At 65.3% G+C, this 23593-nt stretch overlaps 4 protein-coding genes across 11 annotated transcripts; all 4 read left to right on the forward strand.

The window, feature by feature from the left end:
• Positions 1-94: 94 nt before the first annotated feature.
• On the forward strand, positions 95-1027 carry CKS1B (CDC28 protein kinase regulatory subunit 1B). 2 transcript variants are annotated; one of them, XM_068995529.1, is made up of 3 exons: positions 108-219; positions 583-710; positions 777-1027. In XM_068995529.1, the coding sequence occupies exons 1-3, from the start codon at positions 161-163 to the stop codon at positions 827-829; spliced, it is 240 nt and encodes a 79-aa protein (XP_068851630.1). In that variant the 5' UTR covers positions 108-160; the 3' UTR covers positions 830-1027. The 2 variants fall into 2 exon arrangements, with proteins under 2 accessions (XP_068851629.1, XP_068851630.1); XM_068995528.1 differs by having other exon boundaries at positions 95-219; positions 583-1027.
• A 279-nt stretch (positions 1028-1306) lies between these two features.
• Positions 1307-5075, forward strand: FLAD1 (flavin adenine dinucleotide synthetase 1). Of its 3 annotated transcripts, XR_011146634.1 has the most exons (8): positions 1307-1483; positions 1572-2331; positions 2780-2927; positions 3117-3215; positions 3304-3493; positions 3863-3936; positions 4018-4726; positions 4963-5075. XR_011146634.1 is itself a non-coding variant. In XM_068995372.1 (7 exons), exons 1-7 carry the CDS (start codon positions 1322-1324, stop codon positions 4151-4153), a joined length of 1569 nt encoding a protein of 522 aa, XP_068851473.1. In that variant the 5' UTR covers positions 1307-1321; the 3' UTR covers positions 4154-5075. The 3 variants fall into 3 exon arrangements, 2 of the variants coding, with proteins under 2 accessions (XP_068851473.1, XP_068851474.1); XM_068995372.1 differs by having other exon boundaries at positions 4018-5075; XM_068995373.1 differs by lacking the exons at positions 4018-4726; positions 4963-5075 and having other exon boundaries at positions 3863-3940.
• Positions 5076-6028: 953 nt separating this feature from the next.
• Positions 6029-9104, forward strand: LOC138098650 (mothers against decapentaplegic homolog 6-like). 2 transcript variants are annotated; one of them, XM_068995345.1, is made up of 4 exons: positions 6029-6166; positions 6530-6943; positions 7087-7185; positions 7816-9104. In XM_068995345.1, exons 2-4 carry the CDS (start codon positions 6550-6552, stop codon positions 8349-8351), a joined length of 1029 nt encoding a protein of 342 aa, XP_068851446.1. In that variant the 5' UTR covers positions 6029-6166; positions 6530-6549; the 3' UTR covers positions 8352-9104. The 2 variants fall into 2 exon arrangements, with proteins under 2 accessions (XP_068851446.1, XP_068851445.1); XM_068995344.1 differs by having other exon boundaries at positions 6036-6166; positions 7087-7200.
• Positions 9105-9164: 60 nt separating this feature from the next.
• On the forward strand, positions 9165-23198 carry ZBTB7B (zinc finger and BTB domain containing 7B). Of its 4 annotated transcripts, none has more exons than XM_068995342.1 (3): positions 9165-9280; positions 19996-20999; positions 21779-23198. In XM_068995342.1, exons 2-3 carry the CDS (start codon positions 20005-20007, stop codon positions 22197-22199), a joined length of 1416 nt encoding a protein of 471 aa, XP_068851443.1. In that variant the 5' UTR covers positions 9165-9280; positions 19996-20004; the 3' UTR covers positions 22200-23198. The 4 variants fall into 4 exon arrangements, with proteins under 4 accessions (XP_068851443.1, XP_068851441.1, XP_068851442.1 ...); XM_068995340.1 differs by lacking the exon at positions 9165-9280 and adding an exon at positions 9287-9528; XM_068995341.1 differs by lacking the exon at positions 9165-9280 and adding an exon at positions 10603-10657.
• The last annotated feature ends 395 nt before the right edge of the window (positions 23199-23593 follow it).

The raw sequence follows: 23593 nt of genomic DNA on the forward strand, positions 1-23593 counted from the left end.
CCGCGGCCCGGTCGCGCCGCGCGCGCAACGGCCAATGGGCAGCCGGCCCGGCCCGCCCCCGGCGCGGCGCCGCCCAATGGGCGCGCGAGGCGGCGGCGTTTGAAAGCGCCGCGGGGGGCGGGGGCGCCAACGGCCGCCGGGAGGGCAGCGCGGGGCTGTCATGGCGCACAAACAGATCTACTACTCGGACAAGTACGACGATGAGGAGTTTGAGTACCGGTACGGAGCGGGAACGGGTCCTGGTAACGTCTGTTTGATAGGGATGGAGGGATCTTGGTTAGGGTTTACCCGGGCGAGGGAGGGAAATGTCTCGCTAACGTAGAGCGGTGGGGTGGAGAGGCTTCTAACGGCTCGCTGCGGTGGGAGCGGTGGGAGGGGAGTGGTGGGCGAGTCACGGCTCGCTAGGGAAGCGAGAGGGGAATTGTCCCGGTAACAGAGGGTAAGAGGGGGGTCCCGGTAAGGGTTCTGTACCGGGTCACGGTGCTGGTCCCATTAACTGCTCCCCAGTAGGGAATCTCCGTCCTGGGAAATGAGGGGCTGTGGGGGGTGCCTCGGTGTTGACTGAGAGGTGCGGGGGCGCAGGCACGTGATGCTGCCCAAGGACATCGCCAAGCTGGTGCCCAAGACCCACCTCCTGTCGGAGTCGGAGTGGCGGAACCTGGGGGTGCAGCAGAGCCAGGGCTGGGTCCACTACATGATCCACGAGCCAGGTGAGCCCCGCGGGGGAGCGGGTGGCGCCCGGGGGGCCCGGCCTGACCCCCTCTTTTGCCCCGCAGAGCCCCACATCCTGCTCTTCCGACGGCCATTGCCCAAGAAGCCGGAAAAGTGAGTGGCCCCTGGTGTGCCGAAGCTCCCAGTCCTTCCACGCTGAGAAAGCACCTTCCTCCTCCTTCTCCTCGGCATTCCTCGGGGGCTTCACCCCCTGACCCTCGATGCTGCCTGGGCGCTATTTTGGCCACTCGGCCCTGGTTCCGGGGGCCCTTCCCGTTGCGAGGCCTCCAAAGCTTCAATAAAGTGATGTTTGGGAGCTGTCTGTCTGCAGCCGTGCGGAGATGGGGTAGGGTGGGGTCCCGGTACCGTGGAGCCTCTCCTGCGTGGGTTCCCGGCGGGGGCCTCCCCGTGCCCACCGGAGAGGGGGCCGCACGTGCCCCGGCCCGACGGGCAGGGCCGCGGAGGCGGAGCTGCGCTGCACCCCCTCCGCGATGGTTCCGTCCCCGTAGGTCCCGCCTCCCGGCCAATGGGCGCTGGCGAGGCCGCGTGACGGACGCCCTGGCCGGCCCGTGAGCGCGCGGGGCGGTGCCGGGGGCGGCCGGGCGGCTCCATGTGGGGGGTGCTGCGGGCCGCGCTGCGGGCTGCGGGGCCAGTGGGCCGGCCCCTGCGCGCTGTGGCCTGTCGCCCCATGGCCGCTTCGGCCGCGGCGGCGGTGGCCCGGGGATCCGCCAGCACCGCCGGCATCATCGTCATCGGCGACGAGATTCTCAAGGTGCGGCCGGGGGTGGGCCTGGGCTTCGGGGGTGGGGCGGGCTGGGCCCGGGGCACCCTGCCGTCATGGGCGTTCCCGTTCCCCCCAGGGCCACACGCAGGATACAAACTCCTACTTCATGTGCCGGCGGCTGCGTGCTCTTGGCGTGAGGGTCGCCCGGATCTCGGTGGTGCCCGATGACGTGGAGGCCATCGCCAGTGAGGTGGCCGCCTTTGCTGCCCGCTTCACCTACGTGCTGACCTCCGGGGGCATTGGCCCCACACACGATGATGTGACCTTCGAGGCTGTGGCTAAGGCCTTTGGGGAGAGGCTCGTCCCCCATCCCGAGCTGGTGGCCTTGGTGCACAAGTTCTTTGGCAAGACAGAGGTGCAGTGCCCTGAGATGAAGCTGGCTCGCGTCCCCGAGTCCTCCTGCCTCAACTATGGTGCGGATGGGCACACTGGCAGCACCTTCAAGTACCCGCTAGTCAGTGTGCGCAATGTCTACATATTCCCAGGCATCCCAGCACTGATGGAGCGTGCCCTGGATGGTCTTGCTCATCTCTTTCGCAGCAAACAGACCCACTTCTACTCGCGCACCATCTACGTGGCATCCGACGAGATGCTCATTGCGCCCGTGCTGGACCGGGCTGATGCCACCTTCCGGGGACGCGCCAGCCTGGGCTCCTACCCAGACTGGACCAGCAACTACTACCGTGTGAAGCTGACCCTGGACTCAGAGTCGGAGCAGGACCTGGAGGAAGCGTACTGCTTCTTGATGAGGGAGCTGCCACCGGGCGTTGCTGTGCCGTTGGTGACAGACTGCGTCTCTCCAGCAGCTGTGGAGGTTTATGCCCTGGCTGAGTCAGGTACCGGGAAGAGGTGCTCCAAGCACAGCTCCGTGCCGCCATGCTTCTGTGCAGCCTAGCAGGGCTGGGGCAGTGGGAACACCAGCCTAGGAGCAGAGCTTGCCTGTTGGGGTGTGCTGGGAGGCTTGAGGGGTGCTGCAGCTGCAATGGGCTTCATCCCACACAGGTGGGAATGGGACCTGTAACCTCAGCTAGGGCTGTTGGTGGCAGGGTCTGAGAGCACAGTGTGCAGTAGTAGCAGCAGTGCCACGGTTGCCCAGTGCCCTCATGATCCCTGTCACAATGTGGCTCAGATCTCTGGGCTGAACAAGCTCTTGGCTGTGGTGTGAGCAATGGCTTTGCTATGTGTCTGGATATGAGACACATCCCGAGGGTGAAGTGCCGTAGGCCCTGGGGCCGTGCTGAGGGAACATGATCCGGGCAGGCACCAACTGTCCTGTCCTGGCAGGCTCGGCCCTGGGGCAGAAGGTGGCAGCAGCCCTGCGAACCATCGAGGAGGCTTTGGACCAGTACAGCCTGGTCCAGCTCTGTGTGGGCTTCAACGGGGGCAAGGACTGCACAGCCCTGCTGCACCTCGTCCATGCTGCTGTGCAGAGGTACCCACCCACGGGGCTCCAGGCTGGGGCAAGGCTGAGAGCTCCTACAGACCCTGGCCAAGGCTCTGGGGCTCTTGCTTGCTCCACCCTGGGGGAATGAGTGGATTCCTGGGGTCTGCCTGGTGGGAACTGGATGCTGTCTTGCCTCCAGTTGCCATCAGAGTGCAGCTGCACTGGGTCTCTCTGCAGGCGGTTCCCAGCGAGGCAGGAGAGGCTACAGGTGCTCTACATTCGCACTGTGTCCCCATTCCCTGAAATGGAGCAGTTCATTCAGGCAACGGTCCAGAGGTAGGAGGCAGAGTGGGGTGGGCTGCTGAGCAGAGGGTGTGCAGTGTTGCTTGCAGCCCACAGGCAGCTGCCCCCCCTGCCTGCGCAGGTACGGGGTCCAGCTCTGCACTGTGGAGGGCTCCATCCGGGAGGCGCTGGCCCGCCTGAAGGAGCAGCAGCCACAGCTGGAGGCTGTCCTGATGGGAACACGGCGGACAGACCCTTACTCGTGCACTCTGACGTCCATGTGTGTGACAGACCCTGACTGGCCCCCTTATATGCGGGTGAACCCCTTGCTGGTATGTGGGGCTGGGACTGTTGCCATAGGGCCTGGCAGGGGGACTTGACAGGGCTGGGAACCAGCAGTGATCCACCCCCATCCTGGACAGCTTCTCTCATAATTCCCACTCTCCCAGAGTATCTGCTGCCCCACTGTGCAGCTGTGGTGCCCCTTGCTGCAGTGAGGCTGCTTGGTGCTGTTGGGCAGGTCTCATTCTGGCCTGCTGGGGGGTTTCCCTGTGTTTGGGGAGGTGCTGGGAAGGACATTGGTGCTCTGATGACCATCTGGCTCTCCCAGCTGCTCTCCAGGAAGGTCCGACTTGCTTCCCTGGGGGGCGAGGGAGCAGCCTGTTGCCTCTGCCTCAATCTGTGCCCAATTCTGCCTGCAGGACTGGACCTACCGGGACATCTGGGAGTTCCTGCGCAAGCTCTTTGTCCCTTACTGTATCCTCTATGATAAAGGGTGAGTGCCTGGTGCTGCCCTCCTCACATGCGCAGCCAGTGCCCCTGGGTGCAGTCCTGCAGCTGCTTCTTCCCTCCACAGCTACACATCCCTGGGGAGCATGGCCAACACACAGAAGAACCCAGCACTACGCTATACTGACGCCCAGGGCCGGGAGAGCTACCGGCCTGCCTACGAGCTGGAAAATGAGGAAGAAGAGCGCACCTCCCGCCAGTGAAGGCCACACTCTGGGAGGCTCCACTGGAATGCTGCTGGGGTGACACTGAATAAAATTGCAGCCTGTCAGCACTGAATAAATGCGCTGCAGTCTGCACTGCACTGGCACGTGGCCTTGTCAAGCCCTGAGGGCTCCATGGGACAGGAGTGGGAGGAACAAAAGGGTCCCCAGGTTGTGCCTCCTCCCTGCACCCACTATTGTGGAAGTTTTGGAAGTGCAGAGAATGTAGCAGGTTCCAGTGCTTGCCAGAGCCCCGCATGTCAGCACTGCTGCCTCTCCCGCCGTGTCAGATCCTGCTGATTCCTCATGGGCCATGCACCTCTTCTGGACTCTGGCAGCCTGTCTGCCGGGTGCTCCCCGGCAAGTGGCTCGGGTACAGGCAGTGGCACTGCCAGCACTCACTGCCACCTCCCTGGGGCTGCGCCTGGGCTCCTGGTTGCTGCGGCTTCTGCGGGAATGCATCTACCTTCTTCTCTGCAGCTGGTGCATCCATGAGCTGCTAGACTAGGGAAGGGCCCCCCTCCCCAGTGTCACGGGACCCTGGCACCCCCCTTGCCTGCTCTGGTGCTGTGGGTGAGTGACCTGCCTGCAGCTTGACTTGACGTGGTGCTTGGAATGTGACAGGGGCCTGGCCATGGTGTTTGGGGGTGATGGAGCCCAACCATGGTGCTCCTCGAGTGAAAAGGGCCTGGCCATGGTGCTTAAGGGGAGACAGGGAGCCTGGCTGTGGTGCTTCTGGGGGTTGAGAGGGTGTAGCCTTGGTACTGGTCAGTGGGTCCTTACCCCCTGTGCCTCTCTCCCCTCCTCAGGACTGTGCTTGTTACCCTGTGCTGATGGAACTGATGGACCTCTGGTGCTGAGACTCTGCTCCAGCTTGCGTTCCCCCCAGTCAGAGACCCAAATAAACCTGAGCAGTGCCTGACTGGCTGCATCTATTTGGGCAGAGCTCTGGGAATGTGTGTGTCTGTGTGTGTCCCTAAACCTTCTAATCCTAGTCTTGGGTAGCACTAAGGCACTCCAGCACACCCCTTGCCCCTGTCCAGGACTGAGGGTCCCCACACCCCTTGGGACCAACAGGCAGGCGTGGGGAGCTGGGGTTCTGCTTGCACCTCCTGCCCGCTCCCCCACTCCTGGCCATTTCCTGTCTCAGTCTGTGGGAAGCCGCCAGAGCAAAATACCTCCAATGGGCCCAGCCTGGTTGGGGGCTGTGGCAAAGGTCGTGGCTGGTGGCACCAGAGCGTGGCTGTGGGTCTGTGAGCCTACCCTGCCCCAGCGCTGCTTGTGCTGGTGCCTGGCCCTAGCACAGGGGAAGCTCTGCATGCCCCATCCTCGGCAGCAGCAGTGGCGCCAGTGTGGCCTCCCTTATCTCGGCGGGAAGTCAGGAGCAGGAAGCCTGGCCCAGTGCGGGATAAGGGTCCCGTTTACATTAGCTCCTTTGTTGTGGAGCAGGCTTCCACCCTCACCCACTGCCCACGGGGGGGGCCCTGGCTGGGCCAAGAAATGAGGGGCAACAGGAACCCCTGCCCAAGATCCACGAGGGGCTTAGGTGGTCTTTGCAATGGTCCCTCTGAGGACACGAGTAGGGATGGGGTCTGCTAGGATGGTGCCCTGCCACTGTGCCTGCATGGCTTCCCCCTGCCCAGATCAGCTACTCAGCTGGACCCTGCCCTGTGTCTGTGCACTGGTGTCTGCAGTGCTGTCTGGGCTCCTGGCTGTGCCCAGCTGCCTTGGTAGCGTGGTGCTGGGCATCTTTGACTACCGGAGCCCACGCATCTGGCACCTGCCACGTCCTGGCGTGGTGGCCCTGATGTGGCAGTGGCTCAGCCCCAGGGCTGGCTGGGATGAGGGAAATCAATGAATTCCCCAGACGGGAAGGTCTGGGGGAGGGGAGAGCGTCCCAGCACAGGAAAAAGTCCAGGCAGTGACGCGTGGTGGGCAGAGCAGTGCCGGCCGCCCTGAGAGCACAGCCCCATGCACTGCCCTGGAGCCTCTCACCCACCTCCGCCACCCACCGTGAGTGAGACCCTCTTCTCCAGGGACCCCTTGCCCAAACCCACGATAGGGGGGTGAGAGGGGAGCGGGCGGGTGCTGTGGGCAGGAGCATGTGGACCCCTGCCCTCGCTGTCTCAGCACAGCCAGGTTCCCCAGCAGTGGGGGTTGCTTTTGGGGTCATGTCTGATGTGACTCTGGGGATGCCAGTACCCCTTGAAGCGGCACCATGCCGTCACGGTGGGGGTGGCAGCAGCAAACCCAGGCAAAGCAGCCTTGCCAGGGATTGGGGAGGACACAGGAGGCTGCAGCAGGGTCCCCATTGGGACCCTCTGGAACCACAGCCCTCTCAGGGCACAGGGGGCGATGCCTGTCTCTATCCTGCAGGTGGTCCCCACGGCCACCCCATGTTCCGCTCACACCGTGCTGGCCTGATGCGGAGGCTGTGGCGGCAGCGCTGTGCAGCAGCCAGCCCCGAGGATGGCCCCAGTGCCCTCAAACTAGCGGCGCATGCCCTCTTCAAGAAGCTGAAGGATGAGGAGCTGGAGCTGCTGGTGCAGGTGGTGGAGAGCCGGGGTGCCTGGGAGTCCGGCTGCGTTTTGGCACCACGCGGGGACCCACGAGGGGTCAAGCAGGGACTCCCCCCACAAGTCCTGCTCTGTCGCCTCTTCCGCTGGCCTGACCTCCACCAGTCCCATGAGCTCAAGCACCTCTGCTACTGCGCTGGGGGCCAGGGGGCCTGCGGGGACTTGGCTGTGCTGTGCTGCAATCCCCATCATTTCAGCCGCCTGGCTGTACCTGGTGAGTGCTGGTGGCAACACTGGAGGCTGCCTTGCCCCCTCAGGCTCTGACCTCTGCTCTCTGGGGCTGGCTCAGGGCTCCAATGGGCTCCAGGGGGACAGGATGCACTCCCAGCCTCTCATTTCCTTCTCTCTCCCCTGCAGAAACCCCGCCACCCCCCTACTTGAAGGCATCCTGTGGTCCCTCCTGGCCAGATGAGCCCCAGCACCCCAGCACTCAGCTCCTGGAGTTCAGCTACAACGGTGGGGACTGGTGCGGTAAGATGGGCCCTCCACACTCCACAACCCCCTGCCACACCCAGCAGAAAGGAGGGCACTGGGCAGGGCTGAACCCCTGGGTCAGAAGCAGACATTGGAGGGGACAGAACATGAAAATCAGGGAAAGGAGCCAGCAGTCACTCCCAGCAGGAGGAAAAGACTCCGACACGGGATGAGGGGTTCCTGCTGGGGGAGCAGCCTGGGCCCAGCCCCCCCCCTCCCCCGAAGCTCCTGTTGTTATTTTTGGCGGCGCCAGGCTCCCTGCTGGAGGAAGCGCTGCCTATGGGGACACACACAATGTGCCTTGACGCACACAGCCGCAGCTCCCGCCTGGCTGCTGGCCACCAAGGCTGCCAGCTGCCACCGCCCCACCTTCTCCTGCACCCGGGGACCAACCCTCCTCACAGCCCTCCCCCACCCCTTCACCACGGTACTCGGGGACTGGGAACGGCTCCAGAGACTCGTGCCCAGTGCAGGAGCCTGTGCTGAGGCATCCCTGGTGCGCCACATCCATCCATCTGTCCTCATACCCCCTCTGTACCCACTTCCCTGGGCCCGTCCAGCTGCTTGGCTCAGTCATGTCCTGGTGGTGACAGCTTTGCTCTCCCCTGCCAGACACCAGCCTCTCATGGAGCACCGTCAAGGATGGCTGCTGGTGCAAACTGGCTTACTGGGAGTACCGGACACGCGTGGGCCGCCTCTACGCCGTGCACGAGGCCTCAGTCAATGTCTTCTGCGAGCTGCCATGGGGCAGCGGGTTCTGCCTGGGCCAGCTGCCGGCCGCCTACCGCAGCTGTGCTGTCCGGCGGGCACGTGGCAAGATTGGCCGGGGGCTGCTGCTGAGCCGGGAGCCAGGTGGCGTCTGGGCGTACAACCGCAGTGAGCACCCCATCTTTGTCAGCTCACCCACCCTGAGCCCCCCTGGTGCCTGCGGGCTCACTGTCCTCAAGGTGCTGCCTGGCTACTCAGCAAAGGTGTTCGATTATCAGTGGGCAGGGGACAGAGGGGGCTGGCAGCTCCCTGGGGAGGGACCCTGTGACCCTCACAGCATCCGCATCAGCTTTGCCAAGGGCTGGGGACCCTGCTACTCCCGGCAGTTCATCACCTCCTGCCCATGTTGGCTTGAGGTCCTGCTGAACCAGCCATGCTGAGGCTGGGGCTGGAAGGGGGTGCCAGGGAGTTCCCCCAAAGCAGGTTCACAAGCTGGGGGGCCCTTCTACTGTTCCCCAGCCTGTGTCTTCCAGGGCTGTGTTGCAGCAGGATCATCCTGGCTCTGCGGGACTCTGCCCGAGTGCTGACTGGATGCAGTGCCCTGCTGGCATGGCTCACCCTCCTGCCAGCACCTGCTTCCTCCAGTCATGGGGCTCTCAGTGACACAGAGCACTATTTTATTTTTTTTTTAATTTTATTATTTTAATGTTCAAGTTTATATTAATTCATCTATTTTTGTAAAAAAAGCAAAGCATGAGGCAGGAGTCCCCATTGTCAGGGCGAGGGCCGGTGGGGACAGGGGAAGCAGGAGAGACGGGAGGTGGGACAGAGTGAAGAGGAGGGGAGAGCTGTGGGCCTGGGTGTCACAGCAGACAAAGGGAAGGGGAGTGAACTGGCACTGCTGGGGGGGTGGGGCCGGTGAGCACAGCTGGAGTGTGGGGCAGGTGCTGGAGCAGGTTAGAACAGCTGGATAGGCGTTGGGCAGGTAGAATGAAGGGGAGGGCAGGTGAACACTCCTGGGGTCGGGACCAGTTCAGGGTTACCCAAGCTGGGTCCCAGGTCCGGGGGGATCCTTCAACCGTTCTGGCAGCATGGGGGAGCCCCGAGCAAGTGCAGCCGAGGGGATCCCGAATTGCCCGAGTCGTGTCTGCAGTTTTTAACCCAAATAAACGGTGCCACCGGCACCAAGAGACCCCCGTGTCCCTACGCGTATCGGTGCCGCCCACGGGGCTCGGCTCCGGCAACCAGCAGTGCCCTCTGCCGGCAGCCGCCACGGGCCGCGATGACCACCCGGTCCTTCCTGCCACGCCGCCGGCCCGGCTGAGCCCGCGGCCCCCGCCCGGCCCCGGTCTTGGCCCCGCCGCGAGAGGTCAGTGCGACCGCGCCGTCGGCGTCGCCTCGGGGGGAGCAGGCAAGGAGAGACACCGGGAGCACAGCCGCAGGCAGTGGCAGAGCGCAGCGGCTATGGCGAACCGTGGCCCGAGGGGACGGGCGGGGAGCGATGGAGCCGGGGGTCGGTGGCAGCGGCGCGGGGATTGAGGTGGTTCTGCGGGTTCTCCCCGCCGCCCCCGCGGAAGTCCGGAGCCTGGCGGGCTGGTGCCCTCGACAGGGATGCAGGTGCACGGACAGAGGGACGGAGCTGGGGGGAGCGAAGCGGGCGGCTGGGCGAGGTACCGGGGCTTGGCGAAGGGGTGGGGGGTCCCGTTCTCAGCCCCGGCGCAGTGCCCCGGCGCGGCCCCCCCACCCACTGACATAACGTCTGCGCGGGGCCGTGTTTGCCTTGGCAGCCCCGGGGCGGCGGTGGCTCCTCACACTTTCCGCTAGCGCCGGGCAGTGGCCGCGCTCCGAGCCAGGCGCGGGGGGGCCGGGGTGAGCCGAGGTGAGCCCCGCGGCCGCCGCTGCCTCCCTGAGCCGGCAGCGGCCAAACAGGTTGCGCGGGGCCCGCGCCCAGGCACCTGCGAAGGAGCCACCCCGCTGGGGGCCGCCGCGCCCCGCTGCAGCGCCGCCGAGAACGGGGCTGCTCTCCGCGCCACGCCCGTCCGCCTGCCCGGCACCCTGCGGTGCCACGTTCTCCGGGTCCAGCTCTCCATGCCCCCGTGCCCGCCACTCCAGTCCCCCGGTGCCCGCTTCTCGGTGCCCGGTTTCCCGAGCTCGGCTCTCCACCCGCTACCTCACCCTATGCACGGTGCCCGGTACTCGAAACTCTCCCTCGGTGCTACACTTCTCGGTTCTTACCCCCCTCCCCCCCTTCCCACCCCCCCATGCCCGGTTCCCCGCCCCCGTGTTCGCGGGGCGGAGAGGGCAGTGCCGTGCCGGCCCCGGCACTCGGCGGCCGCAGCGGGCGGGGCGCGCTCGGCGCCTGGCACCGCGCTCGGCGCCGGCGGGGCCGCACTGGGGCCGTCACTGCTCTGCTCCCCAGGCCCGGGGCCGACCCCCGCCCGACCCCGTTACCCGCCTCTGACTCAGCTGCCCCCCACCCGCGCAGCCCGGTCCCGGGGGCCCGCAAGACCCCCGCCCTCCCGAGGGGGGTGTGGCGGGGCTGATGGGCGGGGCATCCCACCAATCGGACGCGTGACCGCCGGCGCGCTGCCCAATGAGCAGGCGGGGGCGGGCGCTTCCTGGAGCCCCGGTGGCGGCGGCGGCGGCGGCAGTGGCCAGGGGGCGGGCGGGGCGCGGCGGCGGCAGGTGAAGGCGGAGGCGGGGCTGTGGCCCCGGGACCGGTCTGTGGCTCGGGCGGGGCGCGCAGGTGAGCGGCGGTGGGTGGGAGCGGACAGACCCACCGGCGGGGGTTGCGCGGAGGTGCTGACCCACCGGCAGCGGGATTGGGACGGGGACCGGTGCGGCGACCGCTTTTGCCGCCTGGTTGCGGTGAGTCGCGTGGATTTGGGATGCTGCGGGCGGCGGGCGAGCACGGTTGGCGCTCGGATCAGTGCACGGTCCCCTGTGTCCCCGCCCGCCGCCGGAGCCGGTGGACACGTCGCCCGTGGGGCGGGGGGTGTCACTCGTGGGCTGTTCCCGGTCCCTGCGCACGGGGCTGCGGGAAATCGGCAGGTCCCCGCTGCGTGCCGGGGCGGCTGCCAAGGCTCCGCTGTGGTGCTGTTGCTGTGCTGCTCCATCCAGCCAGGGTCCCCCGCAGGTCTCCCACGGGTGACTGGGTGCTGCCAACCCCCTTCCTAACCTGATGAGCAGCTTGGCGGCATGCCTGGTGCACCGAGTAGGGACGGCATCGTTGCATGGGGAAGGCAACTCAGGGAGTCCCTTCTACACCGGTATTGGTAGAGTTGGAGGGTATCCCAGTGTCCCGGCACGCTGTGCCACGCTGATGAGCCCCGGACCTGGCACACTGGCAGCAGCAGTGGTTGCCTTACTGCTGGGCTGTGCAGTGGTCCCCACCGGGATCGGTGTCGTGGTAGCACCTGCCAAGCACCGGTGGACTCTGCCCCGTGCGCCCAGCCCTGCCGTACCTGTCCTCGTCCCCCTGGCTGGCTGCCCCCGGCCGCTGTTTGCCCGGGGCGGGGTGCGGTATTTACCCTCCCGCCGGAGCAGATCCACGTCTTGGGCCACAGCCGCCCTTGATCCGTGGCTGCGTTCACCTGGCGAGGGGACACAGTGCCAGCTTTGTCGTGGGGTGAGTCGCGCCGTACCTCGGTTTCCCCCACTACAGCTGGGCTAGTGGTAGTGGGGAGCAGGCTGGGATGCCCGGCGCTTCAGGAGGCACGCGGCAACTGCAGCGACTCAAGGCTTCCTTGAGTGGTGATGCTGGTGCTGGGTGCGGAGGGAGGGACTGAGCTCAGGAACTTAAAACTGGGTGCATAGAGAAGGGGAAACTCTGGCGCAGTGGAGGGTGTGGGGCAGCAGGGCTGGGAGTGCCCATGCTGGGGACGGGTGCAGAGGTGAGCATGGGGAGGTGACAGGTGTGTGGGGGGGCACATCAGTGTTGGGTCCTGGGGACCCTCCAAGACCCCCTGCCTGGGCACAGGCTGCCCCCAGCGCTGTGGTGCTGAGCCCGAGGCTGTGGCAGCACGGCTCTGCCAGCTGGTTCCGTGCACCCTCAGTGCACACGTGGCACGACCGCGACAAGCCCGAGCACCCGGGGGCGGGGAGTGGGCACTGCAGGGGGTGCGGGACCAGCGTAGCCCCTGCTGCACCCCAGCCCTCGAGGAGTGGCTGCTGCCCCGTGCGTCAAGCAGGAACTTCTCCTTCAGGGCAGGCAGCGGATGATGAAACCAGGGAGAAATTTCTCCTGGCAGCGTGTGGGCTGCTGGCGGGAGCCCCCGGGAGCCTGCGCTCCCCCTGCGCCGCCACCACTGCCTTCCCATGGTAACTCCACGGCGGGAGCAGGCAGGGTGCCGGTGGGAGCGGCCGCCCCGTCTGGAGGATTGGCGCCCGCCTGGCTCCCCGTGGCAGCACTGGCGTCCCTGACATGCCCCGAGAGCTGCATGTCCACACCCCAGCAAGCCCCAGGGCGGTCAGAGGACCTGGCGAGGGGCTGGGCTGAGACCCGTCAAACTCGCTTTGTGCCAGGAAGGTGGTGCTTGGGTAGCCATGCGGGCGGGGGGGGGGGGGGTGGTGGTGCCGGGGCTGTAGCCGGTGACCTTCAGTGCACCCGGCCATGCCCCGTGCCCAGGGCTGGGGGTCAGTTGACATGCAGGGTGGTGCAATGGGAGCCATGGGGCCTGGGTGACTTGTATCCCCAGAGCTAGTGGCATGACTTAATGGAGCCATGGGCAGGCAGGGGGACCAGCCAGGGTGAGAGAAAATGAAAGCAGGTGATGCGGAAGGAGAAGTAGGTCAGGCAAGCTCTGGCCTCTCCCGGCAGCCTCGGTTGTGCTGCGTGTTCCACTCTGCCTGTCTGTCTCTGTCGTGTCCCCAGGCCCCATGGGCAGTAGCTTGAGTGGATACTGGGTAAGGGGGTCCTGCTGCCAGGCACTGGGTCCCAGGCAGGGTGGGTGCTGGGCACTGCCCACCTTGGACACCAGCAGGATAGAGAGTGTGGCTATGTTGGCTGACATATGCTGGGTACAGTGGCACCCCAGCAGTTTTGCTTTGATTCCCCTCCCATGGGCAACCATCAGGGCACAGGGCTTGGATCCATAGCAAGGCTGGACAGGAGGATCGTCAGCCCCACTGCAGCGCCAAGGAAGAGAAGGGAAGAGGCCCTTGGGTCCTGCTCAGGTGGCACAAGGCAGCTGGTGGGGTGCAGACATCATGGTGGGCCTTGGGGACAGCCCCATGTCCCATAGAGGGGCTCCACAGAGGCTGCCCATGCTTGCTCCACTGTGGAGCCATGGGGCCATCGCCCTCCCCTTGGTGCAGGGCCGGTGGGGTCTCACCAGTGGCGCTACGTGGGCCGGAGCGACTGTGGCGGGCACGGCCTCACTGGCTGTGCTGTGTGGGCTCGGGGGGGGGTGGGGGGGGATTAGAATCGCCTGCCCCCCTTCCCTCCCCGGGATCAGCTGTGGGCAGCGGGGAGCTGGCAGCAGGCAGCTGCCATGGGGGCGGAAGCCGGGCTATTTTGGAGGGTGTGGAGGGGGGGCTGTGGGCTGGCACTGTCCTTGCCAGGTGACCCCACCAGGACCAGCACCACCCTGGGTCCAGGATGGAGCATTGGGGCCCAGCCTGTGCCACTGGCGATGCTCAGTCCCTGAGGTGCTGTGAGGACATGAACCCTGCATATTGAGTAGGAGGTGCCACCAGCTGGGGGGGCCCCTTGGGGCTGTGCAGCACAGTGGGACCCAAGGGGTCTGGCTGCCCTCCAAGGGGTTCCCATGACTGTGCTGCAGGGCCAGCAACTCCAGAGCCAGCTCACCCTGGGACTAGTGAGCAGGCCCAGTTGCAGGTGAGCCTGCCTGTCCCAGGCTGGTGACTGGCAGAGCTTTGTCCTGCTGCCCCACCTTCCTTCCTTCCTTCCTTCCTTCCTTCCTTCCTTCCTTCCTTCCTTCCTTCCTTCCTTCCTTCCTTCCTTCCTTCCTTCCTTCCTTCCTTCCTTCCGTCCGTCCTTCCCCCTTGCATGTTCCTGCCTGTGCCTCAGCCATCTCCGTGGCACATTGGGAAGGCCAGAGGTGACACACAGAGGCCACATCTGTCCTGAGCGATGTGTGGCCATGGCACCCCATTCTATGGCAGGTCGGGTTGCTGCTCTCTGTCAGGAGGTGATGCAGGAGATGGGGTTGCCCTTCCTGCTGTTGGAAGAGGAGCTGGGATGAGGCCATGTCCCATCATTGGTGACACTGGTCAGGGTGCCACTGGCCAAGGCAAGGGTAGAGCTTGGAGGAGGATGGATGGATGGATGGATGGATGGATGGATGGATGGATGGATGGATGGATGGATGAAAGTTGCCCCTCAGCCCCTCAGCCAAGGCAAGCAGCAGTTTGTGGCCAGCACCTGGGTGGTTGCAACACCCCCAGGGTGGGGGGGCCACAGTGACTCACCCCATCCTGGCCACCAGTAGGAACCCTGACTCAGGGCTGCGTGCCCATGCCGTGCCATGCCCCTCCCTGCCCGCCTCGCCCACCTTATCTCCCGCCCTTAGCACCTGGCACACCTGGGCCAGGGGGGACTGGCGCCGTTCCCCTCCTTTATGGGGAACAAAGGGCAGGGGAAGGGTTGGCAGCAGGTGCCACATCCCTCCCTCCTCCCTTCCGTCCTCCCTCCCTTCCTCTCACAGACGCTGTCCAGGGCTGTGCCCTCTTTTGTGCCCGCCATTGGGGCAGCTGGTCAGCCTGGAGCATTGTGGCAGTGCGGTGGGCAATGCTGCCCACAACCCTGCTGCCACTGGCTGTGTGCTGCCTGCACTCCAGGCACTGGGCAACCCGTGGTACCACAGCTGGCTCCTGCCCAGCACATGGTCCACAGTGATGGGAGAGGTGGGATACCATGGAGGGCACGCTGGCGATGCCCCTCTGCCCACCTGCCATCTCCACTGCCTGCCCACGGGCTCTTGCACAACCCAGCTCTTTCTGTGAGCATTGCTGGGGCTGGGCCAGAGGCCCGCTGCTGTCCAGCTGGTGTGGGGCTCTTCCCCTTTCTGCCTGGCCTGTGCTACAGACGGCAGCAGCATGGTGTCTGGAGCCTATCCAGGGCCATGCCAGGGTGCTGCAGTGCAGGTGCCCCTGACCAGTCTGGCGTGGGTGGCCTGGGCGGGTGCTGGTACTGGTGGTGGGGTGTGGGGCACGCTCTCCAGGCTGCTAATTGCTGTTTAGCTGGGGACACAGAGGGTGTAATTATGGGGGGATTGCGTGAATCTGCAGCCTGGCTGGGGGGCCCACGAGTGCCCCTTACCAAGGAGTGGAGGGGATCAGGCAGCATAGTCCAGCTGGGCCGTCATTGCTTCCCACATTCCCCATGGGACCTCAGGAACCTGCTCCAAGGGTAGAGCAGGACAGGAATCCATAGGACCAGGGGGTGGCTCCAGGGCTGGCCGGGCAGGCTGCAGCATGTTGCACCGAGCCCAGCCCTGCTCCCACCAAGCGCAGGCGCCCTCCCAGCTCGGCCAGGCTGGCCACGGCCAGTGGCGAGCACCCAGCACCCTGCCTTGGGGCGGAGGAGAAGGTGAGGGCCTGTATGATTCCTCGGCACAGGGGGCAGGGGCAGACAGCTTGGAGACAATGCCAGTGGTGAGGAAGGCATACTTATGGTACGGAGTGCCTGTCCTGGCAGTGCTGGCAATTTTCTCCCGTGGGACTGGGCCAGGGGATGCCCCCTGCCCGGTTCCGGGTTGGCGCCCCACGGCGCGGTGCCGGCTGCAAAGGGTTAATGCCGTGTGTGTTCTGGGAAGCGGGGCTGGGAGGTGCGTGACCCGGGGTGTGGGCGTCGACTCCTTTTGAGGTGGGATCCTGAGCTCAAGTGCAGCGGGGAGCGGGGCCAAGTTCACACAGCACCCTGCCTTCCCCTCCCTGCCACTCGCGGGCCGCCAGCCCGGCCGCGACGCAGCGCTGAGCCACGCCAGGACCCAGGGCAGGTGAGCTACACACCCACCCTGCCATCACTGGCCGGTGTGGTGGAGGAAGTTGCCAGGGTGGTGGGGACCCAGTGTGGTACCACTGGGCACTAGGAGAGCTGGGCCAGCTGCTTTGGCACCAGCAGGCTGCGGGATGTTGGTGTTGCCTGAGCCCTACACCACCCTTGCTGCTGGTGGGACGGGACGGGATGGGAAGGGACGAGTGGCAAGATCTGGGTCACTTTGGTTTGGCAGAGCAGGGCCCACACCCCCCAGTGGCAATGCCAGGCAGCTGGATGTGGCAGTGGGGTAGGTTTTGGCAGCAGGAGGGGGCCGGGATGCCAGCACAGTTCCAGCAGGCTGGGTGGGTGGCATGGGGACTTTGCTTGTCCCTGCCACAGATGCCAGGAGTGGTTCTGGCAACGTCGCTAGTCCTGCTCCACTGTGACAGGGATGCCTGTGCCCAGCCTCCATGGCAGCTATCACGCCGGGCTGGCACTGGGCCCCAGGTGCAGTGCCGGCTGGGCGCTGAGGCAGTCCTGGGCCACAGCGCCCCAACCCCTTTTTCAGTGCCGATGGCTAATGTGCCATGGCTGCGCAGCACACGGCTGTGCCTGGGAGCTCTGTGGGTGAACTGGCCAGTATCAGGGGGTCTGAGCAATGCCATGGGGCTCACTCTCAGTGCTGTGGGGTGGGGGACTGTTTATCCTCTTTAATCTCCAAACCATTTCCTTTTGTCTCTGCTCGTTCTTTTCTTCTTTCAAAGAGCAGTGCTGCTTTCCCCACTCCCTCCAGCAGTGGGACCGCCGGCATGTGCCTGCTATAGGGTCACCAGCTGAGCCAGAGCCCGGCCGCCACCTTCCCTGCTGGGCAGACAGAGGGACTGCAAAGCCCCTGCCTTGCAGCCACACCACCCTCCACACTGTGGCCATCGGCACCAGGGCCCCTGCTGCTCCCAATCGGCTTCAGCCAGGGCAGTAGCAGGGTGGGGAGGGTTGCACAGCCCAGACTCCTGGGTCCACGTTCCCAGGGGCCCCACAGGGTGAGGGGCCGGGGCGACGCTGCGCTGCGCTCCCCTTCCTGGGTGACTCATTCTCCCCAGTGTGGCTGTGAAGTCCCTCGACAGCATTTGTGACTCTTGTGACCGAAAGCAGGGGTACTTGGCAGCAGCCCAGGGTGGAGACTGTACTCCCCAGGACCTCTGCCCTCCTTCCCCATGGGGGAACAGTTCGGGAGATCCCCCCCCAGACACCCCTTTCCAACTCACAACTCCCACTGTCCCCAAGCCATGGCCCAGTGCTCAGCGCAGGCTGTCATTGTGCCCTCATCCAGGGCGCCATCCCAGTTTGGTGGCATGGGACGCAGCCTATCCCCATGCAGGATGGGTGCTGCAGGGGCCCCACCCCAGTGCCTGTGGCTGTGGCTGGGTGGCTGGACCCCTAGGATGGAGGGAGCTGGCAGGTGGGTGGAGCCTGGCCATGGTTGTTCCAGGCAGCATGGGCTGGCAGAGGGATGTCAGGGTGACCTGGGCAGGCATTGTTCGTGCTGCCACCCGCCCTGCATGGGAGCCACCTCAGCATGGGGAGCAACTCCCCCTTTCCTCAGTCCCATTTGGCTGCTGCAGCTGAAATGTGCCCAGCCGCAGCATTGACATCACTGAGAAAGCTCTGGCACGGTGAGGACATGGGCATCACCACCTGCTCCCTCCCAGCCACCATCTCCAGCACCAGCCAGGGAATGCTGGGGGCCGGGGGCGGCTCCAGTCCCCTCACACCTCATCCTCCGCCATTTCCTTATCACTGCGGTGATCTCCTCGACGGCAGCGCCCGCTCAGCATGTGACTTCGCTCCAGTGAGGAGGATGTGCGGGGGGGTGGGGGTGTCAGCAAAGGAGCCGTAACAGGCGGTTTAGTGCGATGGAAAATCCCCCTCCTGTCACCGCCACCTCGCCCCCACGCTGCCCCAGCCCTGCAGCCATGTCTGCTGGCATTGGATCCTGTGGCTGCTCGCAGGGGTCCCAACTCCCTTACCAGACCTGTGCTGGTGCGTTCTGTGGCATTGGCAGCACTGAGGCTGTGTCCACCTGCACTGTGACATAGTGAGGCGGGTGGCTGTGCCCATCCCTCAGAGCACCCTCCCACCCGCTGGGATATGACAGGGTCTCAGCTGCTGCCCTGTGCCCAGACACCTCCATAGACATGTCCTGGTGGGTGCCATCAGTCTTGTGAGTGCTCTGTGCCCAGAGCTTGTGGGGCTGGAGGTGATGTGGGGACAAGGGCAGAAGGGAGGCTGTCCTAGTGCCATCGCTGGGGGAGGCAGTGTTGGAAGGGAGGACACAGTGCCACCCTATCCTGTGACCATTGCCTGCAACAGTCCTGGGGGTCTGTGGGGCTCTGGGCCACCCTTGGCAGGTGCCACATCCCTGTCATCCCTCTCCAGCTGCCCGAGCTGTGGCATGGGGTACTTGCCCCCCCATCTTAATCCTGCCCCTGCAGCTAATCCTGCCTAATCCCACTGGGGGCTGTCACTGCCTGTTGGCTCCCAGGGCCCTGATGGTTTAATCACCCCTAATCCGATCACCCCCGCCTCAGCAGGCAGAGGGGACCCCAAGCAGTGGTGGGATGGGCTCCTGCCAAGGAGGGGGGCTTGGCCATGGGTGCTGGCGCCAGCATCCCAGGCGGTCGGCACTGCCTGGCTCCCAGTTTCAGGGGCGGCTGCTGCCTGCCATGCCGGTCGGGCCTGCTCGGCAGCGGCTGGGGCGGCTCCGCAGCCGGTTGCTCCGGGGCCGTTCCCAGCTGCCTGCCGAGGCAGCCCCAGCTGGCGGCCGCCCAAGCGCAGGGAGCGGCCGGCTTGGGGATGGGCCCCTGTGCCGGGGGCCGTCGGCCGCGCCGCCCCTCCATGGGCAAGAGGGGGCACGTCCCCCACGCCTGCCTGCCGACGGCAGAGTGTGGCTTGGCACAGTGTGGTGGGTTTGGGCTGGATGGGCCTGGCATGGCTCAGCGTTGCCTGGCATGGCTTGGCAATGCCCAGTGCCACGTGCTGCTGTCCACCATGGCTTGGCTTGGCATGGCACAACTCTGGCAGCACCAAGAGTCACAACCCAGAGGTGGTACCCACCTCTGCCTCCCCCATGCTGAGGTTGCTGGATTCCCATCCCACTGTCACCCAGCAGTGCTGGTATCACCCAGCAGCCTGGCTGGCCTCAAAGGCCATAGATGGGCACGGTGTCAGAGGGCAGGTTGCAGCCCCGGAACTGCCACTGCTGCCTGCACCCTACCTGCAGGTTGTGAGGGTCATGGGCTCCCCCTTCCCACCTGTGCTGGCTCCACAGGAACATGTGGGTCCTTGGTGATGCACCATGGGGACAACAGTGGGAGTGCGAGCAGTGCTGGGTTTAGGGCTGAGGCCAAGCTCTGCCAGCTGCAGCGTGGGAAAGGCCTGACTGGCGCAGGCTGGGCTTGGTTGGGCGAGGAGTGGCCCCGGGCTGGGGCACAGGGGGAGGGAGGGGGCCCAGTCCCGACCAGGAGCGGGGGCAGGAACCGGCGGCACGGGTGCTGATCCTAATCTGCCGTGGCAGGAAGTGTGGCCCCTGTTCCCAGCCCAGCTGGGCTCCATGGGGCGGCCCCCAGCCCTCAGGGTGCTCTTCCCAGCACTCGCCCGCCCACCTGTGCCTGCTGCCAGTGAGGCCCTCGTTCCCAGGATGGGTTGCTGGGAGCCAGTGGCTGCGCCTGGCCATGACAGTGGGCTGGGGGGGGGGATTGTGGGTGGGCTGGCACAGGAAATGCTGCACCTTGGTGCTGTTCAAAGGCACCACGCTGAGATTTCCCCCTTTGCTGTGGCGGTGCGGGCGCCTGGGTGCTGGTGGTAGTGGAGGAAGCGTGGGGGCCTGTGGCAGGGGGCCTGTGGCAGGGGGCCTGTGCCCGCCAACCTCGACACAGCATGGAGGGGACTGAGGGCAGACTGCGGGCCCCAAGCCTGCCCCAGTTCAGTGTCCCGCTGAAACCTCAGTGCCACCCAGCATGTATATGGAGGGTTCCTTGTGCCCTGGCTTTGTGACAGTGATGCTCCAGCTGCTGTGTTTCTTCCAAGTGCTCTCTCCCAGGTTGTCCCTGTATCAGTCAGGCAGCATCCTATCCTTCCTGCAGGTGAGGACGATGGCCAGCCCAGAGGACGACCTCATCGGCATCCCCTTCCCTGAGCACAGCAGCGAGCTGCTAAGCTGCCTGAACGAGCAACGGCAGCTGGGGCTGCTCTGCGACGTCACCATCAAGACACAGGGGCTGGAGTACCGCACCCACCGTGCTGTCCTGGCTGCCTCCAGCCGCTATTTCAAGAAGCTCTTTGCAGGGCCGGGGCCAGGGCAGGAGGTCTGTGAGCTGGACTTTGTGGGGCCAGAGGCACTGGGTGCGCTGCTGGAGTTTGCTTACACAGCCACGCTGACCATCAGCAGCGCCAACATGGGCGAGGTGCTGCGTGCTGCCCGGCTACTGGAGATCCCCTGTGTCATTGCTGCCTGTGTGGAGATCCTGCAGGGCAGTGGGCTGGAGGCACCTGGCCCCGATGATGGCGACTGCGAACGTGCCCGCCGCTACCTGGAGGCTTTCTCCGCCCTCCCCGAGGGTGAGGTGCCTGCCCCACCACCCCCCCGCCCCACCGCCCGCCGCAGCAAGAAGACCCGCAAGTTCCTGCAAGCCCGTGGTGCCCGGCTCAACAACCATGCTGAGGAGCCACCCACCGAGGCTGAGGGCTCTGGCAGCCCCCCGCCGCCCCCCCAGCTGCCCTCACCCCCTCTGCCTGAGGGGCTGCCCCTGCCCTATGACAGCTTTGAGCTGCCTGAGGAGGAGGAGCTGCCCCCACACCCCTTCCCCTTCCCCTACCAGCCCCCCCTATCCCCTGATGAGGCCGCTTCTGACGATGACGCCATCGACCCCGACCTGATGGCATATCTGAGCTCGCTGCACCATGAGTCGCTGGCGCCTGGGCTCGATAGCCCTGACAAGCTGGTGCGCAAGCGCCGCTCACAGATGCCCCAGGAGTGCCCTGTCTGCCACAAGGTCATCCATGGTGCCGGCAAGCTGCCTCGCCACATGCGCACGCACACGGGCGAGAAGCCCTTTGCCTGCCAGATCTGTGGAGTCCGATTCACACGGTGAGTGCTGCTGGATGGACTCTCCCTGCCTGACATGTACTAAATGTTATCCCCTATGGCACTCCCCCTGCCAGTCCTAGGGGGCCTGGCCACAGGCCTGGTGTGGTCCATGGGGTCCTCTGCATCCCCTGAGTGCTGCTGGATGAAACTGGCTTGTCTGATGGCATACTGCACAGCACCCGTCTGCCAGTCCTGCCAGTGCAGTGCAGATTCAGAGGGTCTTCTGCACTCCATGAGTGCTCTGGACCAACATAGGGTACCAAATGGCATCCTCCATGGCCCCCCCTGCAAGCTCTGTTGTGGTGCAGTGGGGTTATGGGGCCTTCTGCACCTCATGAGTGCTGCTGGACTGATCTAAGGTACCCAGTAGCATCCCTTGTGGTGCCCCTCTGCCATACCTGCTGGTGAAGTCAGGTCGATGGGGTGTTCTGCACTCTCTGAGTGCTGCCAGATCAACCAAGGCCTGATACTTGATGGGCACCCATAACACCTCATCTGCCAGCCCTGGCATGGTATAGTGCAGGTCCAGGGGAATCTTCCACACTATGTAAGCACTGCCAGACTACCCAGGGTACCCAGCAGCATCCCCCCTGCCAGCACCCAGCTGCATCTCAGCCATCCAGCCGTTCAATGGTCCCCTGCCCTGTCAAGCCCCTAGACCCTTCTGCCCTGCAGAGCATCCCTGCTCTGGGACTTCCAGCACCACTGCCCTTCCTGCTGTGGCTGGGTGACATGTCAGCTACTCAATGCCAGTATCTCCCTGTGTGTCCCAACTCCAGGAATGACAAACTGAAGATCCACATGCGGAAGCACACAGGTGAGCGGCCCTACTCCTGCCAGCACTGCAGTGCCCGCTTCCTGCACAGCTATGACCTGAAGAACCACATGCACCTGCACACAGGCGCCCGGCCCTACGAGTGCTACCTCTGCCACAAGGCCTTCGCCAAGGACGACCACCTCCAGCGGCACCTCAAGGGCCAGAACTGCCTGGAGGTGCGGACCCGCCGCCGCCGCCGCGATGAGCCGCCTCCACCACCCGCTGGGCCCCCTGGCCTCGACCTCTCCAATGGGCGGCTGGAGGGGCTGCGCCTCTCCATTGCCCGCTACTGGCCTCCAGGGCAGCCCGAGGAGGAGGAAGAGGAGCCAGAGGGTGAGGAAGGGCCGCAGCCAGATGGCGCCGTGCCGGTGGAGACGGCATAGGGCCGATGCAGCGGCAGGTGTCGTGCCGTTCCATGCCGAGCTGTGCCGTGCCCACTGGGGTTTCTGTTCCTGTTTTTCCCGTCACGGTTCATTCCTAGTTATGCAAAGGGGGAAACTCCCCTCGGCCGATTTGCACAAGGGGGTGGGGGGCCCCTACCACCCCCCAGCGTGCCCGGGCCCACCTGGTCATGCCCAGGTGGGCGAAGGGGGGATTGGGACTTGGATGTCCCTCCACCAAACCCCCCGTGGATGCCAGGACCGGGCAGGGGCACCCATGGACCGAGGCCCCCCCCCCCCAGTTGGGGAGAGCCCCCATCCTCTCCCCAGTGGGGGGGCGGCCACTGCCCTGCGCTGTGCATAGCTTGTCCCCACCTCCCCACTCCGAGCAGCCCCCCCCCGGCGAGCCCCCCTCGCCCCTGCACTCCCGGCTGCTTTCTCTTGGTTGCACTATTCGGGTGAGCCCACCCGGGTGCGGGGCAGCCCTGGCCCCCCCCGGCCCCTTCCCCCTTCCGAAATCCCCCGGCCCTGTGGGACCCCCTTTCCCTGGGGTGGCCGGGCCCCCACGGTCACCCCTCTGTCCTTTGCACATGCCCCCCGCGGGGCGCAGCCTCCCCGGGGCTGTAGGGGACCGGCACTATTTGTCTACAATAAGAGTTTTATCTATATTTAAAAAGATGATGTAATATATTCCCTCCCACAGCCCCTCCGCTGCCAGCCACCAGCGCTGCCCGGCCCCCACATCTGCCATGGGGTGCCGGCAGGGGTGATGGGGCCGGGGGGGCTCTGCTCCCGTCATGGCTTTAAAGTGCCTTATGGTGAACTTGAACCTTTTCGGCTACTTGAACCTCTCTGGTGTCAGGAACCAAACAAACCATGGGCGGGCGGCCCTCCGCCCCGCCGGGCCGCCTCTGCCTGTCTGTATGTCTGTTTGTGTTTGTTTGTTTGTTTTTTTTTTTAAACGAAGGCTGCTTGGTAATAAACGGAGAAGCAGGGACTTCCCCCGCGTCCAGCTGTCTGTCCATTCTGCACCCCTACCCCGAGGCAACTCGAGATTGGGGGCACTGTGGGGCTGGGGACAGGGACATTGAGAGGCTGGGGCACCACAGGGGTGGGGAGGGGGCACCATGTGTGGGAAGAGGGACATCGAGGGGTGGGGGGCAGCATGGGGCTGGGGGCACCACAGGGATGGGAATGGGGACACCATAAGGGCTGGGGACAGGGATGTGTGGGGACTGGAGGCACAGTGGGGATGGAGATGGTGGCACCAAGGTGCTGGGGATGGGGGCTGGGGAGTATTGAGAGGGTGGGGTCACAGCAGGGATAGAGCCAGGGGCAGCGTGGAGCTGGGGTATCACAAGATCAGGACCACCATGGAACACTGGATGCCAACTCAG

The sequence above is a fragment of the Aphelocoma coerulescens genome, chromosome 25 (genome assembly GCF_041296385.1).
Source record: "Aphelocoma coerulescens isolate FSJ_1873_10779 chromosome 25, UR_Acoe_1.0, whole genome shotgun sequence".
Classification (NCBI taxonomy): Eukaryota; Metazoa; Chordata; class Aves; order Passeriformes; family Corvidae; genus Aphelocoma; species Aphelocoma coerulescens.

Excerpts from the sequence above, each read along its gene's own strand:
- CKS1B (XM_068995528.1), top strand. The coding sequence starts at position 161 with ATGGCGCACAAACAGATCTACTACTCGGACAAGTACGACGATGAGGAG. Across the intron at positions 220-582 it reads GATGAGGAGTTTGAGTACCG|GCACGTGATGCTGCCCAAGG; the intron begins GTACGGAGCGGG and ends GCGGGGGCGCAG.
- LOC138098650 (XM_068995344.1), top strand. The coding sequence starts at position 6,550 with ATGTTCCGCTCACACCGTGCTGGCCTGATGCGGAGGCTGTGGCGGCAG. Across the intron at positions 6,944-7,086 it reads CAGCCGCCTGGCTGTACCTG|AAACCCCGCCACCCCCCTAC; the intron begins GTGAGTGCTGGT and ends TCTCCCCTGCAG. Across the intron at positions 7,201-7,815 it reads CAACGGTGGGGACTGGTGCG|ACACCAGCCTCTCATGGAGC; the intron begins GTAAGATGGGCC and ends CTCCCCTGCCAG.
- FLAD1 (XM_068995372.1), top strand. The coding sequence starts at position 1,322 with ATGTGGGGGGTGCTGCGGGCCGCGCTGCGGGCTGCGGGGCCAGTGGGC. Across the intron at positions 2,928-3,116 it reads GTCCATGCTGCTGTGCAGAG|GCGGTTCCCAGCGAGGCAGG; the intron begins GTACCCACCCAC and ends GTCTCTCTGCAG. Across the intron at positions 3,494-3,862 it reads TGCGGGTGAACCCCTTGCTG|GACTGGACCTACCGGGACAT; the intron begins GTATGTGGGGCT and ends TTCTGCCTGCAG.
- ZBTB7B (XM_068995339.1), top strand. The coding sequence starts at position 19,870 with ATGTATATGGAGGGTTCCTTGTGCCCTGGCTTTGTGACAGTGATGCTC. Across the intron at positions 21,000-21,778 it reads TGTGGAGTCCGATTCACACG|GAATGACAAACTGAAGATCC; the intron begins GTGAGTGCTGCT and ends TCCCAACTCCAG.